Genomic DNA, 6381 nt, shown 5'->3' with positions numbered 1-6381 from the left:
AACATTTTTATCCAATTTGTCATGTTAATTTTACATGCATATCAAATGAAAGCCATTTTGTTTTGTTGGAAAATCTATAATTATGAAAAAGTTTTGGCCTTTTTGAAGATGATCCTCAACAGAGATAATTTTTCAGAGGATTATTTTCCTTGCATTTTTCAGATAAAACTTCTTATCCATATTATGACCATTTCAACAAAAAAGCATCTTATTGAAATTATTAAGGAATTTTAAGTTGAAGGGCCCTGGTTACTTACAATTGCACACATCAACTTAAAATTCAACTTAAAATTCCTTAATTATTTCATAATTATTTTCAAATTATTTGTTATAATTTTCAACTATGAAATAAATTTATATATATATATATATATATATATATATATATATATATATATATATATATATATATATATATATATATATATATATATATATATATATATATATAAAATAACTCAATAGAAATATTTAATGCTGACTTGAGTTTTTGGCTTAGGTTAACCTAAACATAGAAAATTGTCCTTCTGCCTGCCCAATCCTGTTACGGATCGATTCAAAATGTGAAATACTCCATTGAAAGGAGAAATAAATGTTGCCCTAAGGTATTCTTCGACCTAATTTAAGAAAACGGTCGTAATTGGCGCAGCTTTACTCATATCAAATTGATATGTGTTATTGTAAATATATACCACTTTTTTATTCAGTTCTGTTCGTCAAAAATCACTCTGCGGACAAGTAGTAAGTTTCTTTGAAAGGATGTAACATTCTCGTTTTAGAATTATTCTTTTAATTTTAAAGACACATTGTTAATAACTCAAGTATTTCGGAAATAGGAGGTATCAAATGGCTAATGCTGTATGTTTTCCAGCGTTTATATTTACATTATATTTTATTGATTGGGATTTTGTTTATCACCTGTTGGAGGAGCATTGTGTTTTATGGTTTTTAATTCACGTTACCGAGTAATCTGTTTTTATTTGTAGAAGAAGTGATCAAAGCATCAGTTAACACTGGCTTAGTGCAAAAAAGCAGACAATTTTAAAATATTGATCTGCGATGGTGGGAGTGAAAATGGACCGCTGTCGGAAGTGACATTCAAGTCTGCCTCTTTATCATTGAATCACTGTCTTTTGGAATTTTTTCTCAAAAAAAAAAAAAAAATGAAAGTGTATAATCACAATCGAAAAATAAAAGTCATTGTAAAGCATTAAACATGACGGGTTTTAGTGCTTGGATCGATATATATAAACCATATATACCATCTTACGTATACTTTGAAAATTATGCAGATCGGATCAGATTGTGATCTTGATTTGTTTCTTCAATTCTCTTCTACCCGAGAGATCGAAGGATCACTATCTTCACCTAATGACAAATTCGCAGATATTTTTTGAAGAGTTCGAGGAATTTAAGCGAGAGGTGTCGAAGATGACGCTCCCTGTAATGGATGAGTTGGACAGATTTCTGAGTGAAACAGATAACGCAACTTTGATTTTGCTGTTCAATGAATCATCTCGGGGGAATGGACCAGGTCTTTATTCCTACACTGACGGGCATTCCTCACATATTTTCCTATTCATTTCCTTTGGTATTTTAGTCGTTGCGTCTTTCATGTCGAATATCTTTGTATGCTGTGTGATTATTCGAAATAAGAAGATGCACACTGTCACCAACATGTTCATGCTGAATATGGCTGTATCTGATTTGATTTTGGTACTTCTCAACGTACCTCTGAACATTGCCAGACATATCATGGACGAATGGACCTTGGGGAGACCACTGTGTCATTTGCTCAACTACTCCTTAATGGCCTCTGTCTATGTATATTCCTTCACCCTAACAGCCATAGCGTTAGATAGGCATCGTGTTCTTCTGTATCCCCTTCATCCAAGAATTACAAAGAAAGAATGTATGGCTGTTATGTTTTTGATTTGGACAATTTCGTTTTTGCTAGCCATACCTTACGGGATATTTACAGAAGTGGGATACGTTGATATTGTGTTTACTCGAATACAACGCTGTAAAGCCAGTTACCCTAGTCCTAGTGGAACATGGGAGCAATATGTCACGGTATTTACTATCAATTTACAATATATTCTTCCACTGATTATAATTGGTCTGGCGTATTGTCGTGTGGTACATAAACTCTGGATTCGAACCCATCTTGGAGTTGTCACGGAAGTACAGAGAGTCATTCAAATTAATGCAAAGAGACGGAGTATAAAATTGCTTATTGCCGTGGTGGTCGTTTTTGCTATATGCTGGATGCCACTTAATTTATACCACATATTGACTGACTTCCATCCGGACACAACAGTGTTTTATTACAGTAGCACTGTATTCTTTATCTGTCACTGGATAGCTATCAGCAGTACGTGTATCAATTCTGTACTGTATTGTTGGATGAATCCAACATTCCGCTCTCAGCTAAGACCCATATGTTGTGGGGGACCTCCAAGAAACCAATTCGAACAAGATTACTGTGATGTTTACCTACAGAATGTTACATCTCGACAGAATGTTCGATATTGTACTGTGAATTCCACGTCTTCAACTGACGGCCAGCGTGCTGAACGCATGTTGACAAAGAAATTCTCATACAAGATATCATTCAAATCAAAGGTGAAATACAACGAAACTTATCTCTAACATTCTTATTTTGTAGCTACATGTTCTTGTTATTCATGTTGTATACATGTACATGTAATATAAAAGTGTTATAAAAATGTTATCATACATTGCAGATTTTGTTTTATCACATTTTATACATGTATTTCATTTTGCAGACCTGATTTTTTTTTAACAAAGGTTTTCATTAAATCGGTTTTTAAAAGTATTGAATCTTACACTTTGATAATTTTTTATTCAAACATCTGTTTTTAAAATATTGAATCTTGCACTGCGATAAATTTTTACTTAAACAAATCCCAAGATCAAAATACACATAAAAATAATTGATCAGATCTTTTTACAGCCTCCTTTAACCTGAAAATAAAAGCTTGACAATGCTAGAAGTAATCAACTCTGTCAGTACCATATTTTCCTATATCTTGAATGCGAAATTCAATTTATCAATATATCTTAGCGATAACCTTTGTTTTCTCCTTTTTTTCACGATTCAAATACAAAAAAAAAATGCTAGCAACTTAATTGCAATTTTAAGTTTAAACGACAAATAATAACTTCATTTACATGAATTAAACTAATTTCAATTTAAAGTCCTTAAAAACGACTTTAGTCAAAAAATATTATTAGCTTTTTATGGTCATTCTTACCTCACAAGAGCTTTTTGCTCCATAAAGTTTTCTGATTTAACATTGTCAGGCGTCAATTTGTCTGTTCCTATGTTTTTTTTTTCGGATAATTTGTTTCCACAAGCGTGCAAGTTCTAGTAAGCTTTCTCTCGCCTCTCTCCCTCTCTGTTTTCTTTTTTTAATCGAGAATAGATAAAATGTATTTTCCCTAAGATTTACAAGAGTCTGATTTTGGTCAGTTAAAGATCGAAACATAGGAAGAAAATGAAAACAAAATATGCAAAATTTTCATCCTATCACTCTGCACTACTTTCTTTAGTTTTCAAAATGATACTGGGAAACTATATTCCCTAGTGCTATGAAGGAGTTGAAACTAAAGAACAGTTATCAGTTTTATAAATTATATACAGTGTATGCAGATACAAAATGGAAAACGGGGAAAAAGCACGAAGCCTTGGAAACACAAGAGGTAGGATCAAGTGCCTAGCCTTAGCATCCCCCTGTTTATTGGTAAAATCTGCCAGGAACCCTTTATATTGATCAGGTAAATGGAACTAACGAAGTCAAAATTAGTTCAAAATAGTCATAAATAGTCATACCATTGGTATGAAACATGTCAGTCAAAATTAGATTCAACGTTGGATTGTATATGCAAACAAGGTCATAGAATTGACCATAGATTTGGCAAAATGCTGGCTAAATCGATACCCTTGAAGCTCCTGTTAAATCAACTTACTTGTCAGTGTCCATATCGTAAAAAAGATTGATCGTCAAGACTTCAATTACAGTAATTTTATTTTATTTTTGAAATTTGTTACTAAAATTGTTAAATTATTTATATATTTTATTTGCGATACTTCATTAATACTTTCCAAAAATACGTATAGACAACTTGAAAGTAGTATAGTCCTTTAACACAGACATGAAAGTCCAGGTTCAAGTTAAGAAATTTCCTCACAAATTTGTAAAAGAAATATTTGGAAATCCTAAATTATTATTTTAATAAATAATAAAATCCTAAATTATTATTTTTTAAATAATAAAATTTATTTCATTGTTATAACTAACAGCTTTTTCACTTGAATTGCTTTATCTTAAATTTTATTCATTGATGATTATTAAATGTGTAGTTAGTTAATTTTTCATTGCCAAATTCTTATTGTACAAGTTTCTTTTTCTGCATTAACTTTATGATTTTTTTTTTCAAATTCTCTTTGAACATGTAAACTTCTCCCTACACGCTTTGTACATATATTTTAACCTCTCGATTTTGTTTAATGATCATTCAGGAAAACAATACAAGTTTGATATTATGATGGGTTTTACTTCAAGCCACAGTTTTAAAGGATAATTAAAAGATTGTGTTATACTAATTATTTACTCAACATTAAATAATCATATATTTCCGAATCAACAATTAGTAACTGGCAATCATTAATTTGCATCTAACCATCGACAATAAGCAACAGGCAATAAGTAACTAGCAATTGACAGTAAGTCATTGATAATAAACACTGTGCATGCTGGTTCATGATTCTCAAGGAATCAACAGTTATTACAAAGCTGCTGAAGCTCGCGAAAGGATGTGTTTCTCCAATAGATCCATCCATAAATGTCATTTATATAGGCATTAATCGATTTTAACATTTCAACTGTGATAATCAATGGGAGAAGGAAGGTCATTGATATACCTTTAAGTGTTCAGTAACGGAATCTGCTTTCATAACATCATTAAAAACTTTTATGTTACACTGTACCCATTTTCCAAAGCTTAAAATATATGTCTCATATTAATCATGTTTTTTTTCTTCAACAAAAATCTTATCTACTGCATATCACTTAGGAGTTTCATTCCCCCTAATATCTAATAATGTTCTTCCATCCACTCGCTACCTTGAGATGTGAAGATAGATGACTTACATTTTTCTAAAACCTTTTTTTTCATATTCATACTAATGAACAGAGATAAGACCTGTTTAATAAAAAAAATAAGAAAAACAAATCTAAAAATTTGACTGCAGTAAAGCAACTCTAATACATTTGTAGTTCCTAACCAGTAATTGCTTGGTACCGTGCTACTTTATTTCTAGCTCTACTGGTCGGAGACCAGAAGAGCTTATGCGATAGTAAGGTGTCCGTCGTCCGTCCGTCTGTCTGTCTGTTATCAATTTTTCAAAATGCTACTTCTACAGTTTTGGTCTGATTTCAAAATGGTTTGGCACACAAGTAGAATACACTAAGATACATAATTCTGTGTATCAGTTTTCAATTTCGATAAACAGCGTTGCCATGGTTACTAAAAAAGAGATTTCTTTGAAATATTTTCAGAATGCTACTCCTCCTACAGTTTTGGTCCGATTTCAATATTACTTGGCACACAAGTAGAATACACTAAGATACATAATTCTGTATATCGGTTTTCGATTTCGCTGAGTGATGTTGCCATGGTTACTTAAAAAAGAAATTTCTTTGAAATATTTTCAAAATGCTACTCCTCTTCACTTAGATACATTATTCTGTGTATCGGTTTTTGATTTTGATGAACGGTGTTGCCATGGTTACTAAAAATAGAAATTTCTTTGAAATACTTTCAAAATGCTACACCTTTCAGTTTTAGTCTGATTTCAATATTACTTTGTACACAAGTAAACTACACTAAGATACATAATTCTTTGTATCGGTTTTTGATTTTGCTGAACCGTGTTGCCACTCCTCATACAGTTTTAATCTGATTGCAATAAATCTTGCCACAAAAAAGACTAAACCAAGGATCATTTTTAAATTTATTGCTGTTGCAAAGCTTCAAGTTCAAATGCTACTTTTCCCTTCCTTTATTTTAAGTATAAACCAGTAGAGCTACTGTGTCGTCGGAGACTTCTGGTTTAATAAGGTTATAGAAAAATCCTTACTATCATCATTATAATTTTGTTCATATTATACAGCTTTAAAAACTTTTTAACCTAACATGCTTTTGTGAACCATTTGAATGCACATTATGGAAAATACAAATATAGCTACTATACAAGGGCGCAAATATGTAGAATTTTGCACTTTTATTTTAAGCTTTATATTTTAGGAATGACTCTAATTCTTGGCCAAATTATTCGAGTATAACCTGGTTTGG

General features: G+C 31.4%; 1 protein-coding gene across 1 annotated transcript; it reads left to right on the top strand.

Moving 5' to 3' along the window:
• The first annotated feature begins 1289 nt into the window (after positions 1-1289).
• LOC133181347 (G-protein coupled receptor 83-like) lies at positions 1290-2739 on the top strand. The gene has a single exon (XM_061315866.1). The coding sequence runs from the start codon at positions 1372-1374 to the stop codon at positions 2650-2652; it is 1281 nt and encodes a 426-aa protein (XP_061171850.1). The 5' UTR covers positions 1290-1371; the 3' UTR covers positions 2653-2739.
• The last annotated feature ends 3642 nt before the right edge of the window (positions 2740-6381 follow it).

Source organism: Saccostrea echinata, unplaced genomic scaffold (genome assembly GCF_033153115.1).
Source record: "Saccostrea echinata isolate AGI-Se365-2 ecotype Australia unplaced genomic scaffold, CSIRO_AGI_Sech_v1 ptg000008l, whole genome shotgun sequence".
NCBI classification, from domain to species: domain Eukaryota; kingdom Metazoa; phylum Mollusca; class Bivalvia; order Ostreida; family Ostreidae; genus Saccostrea; species Saccostrea echinata.
This window is presented reverse-complemented; position numbering and strand designations above follow the sequence as displayed.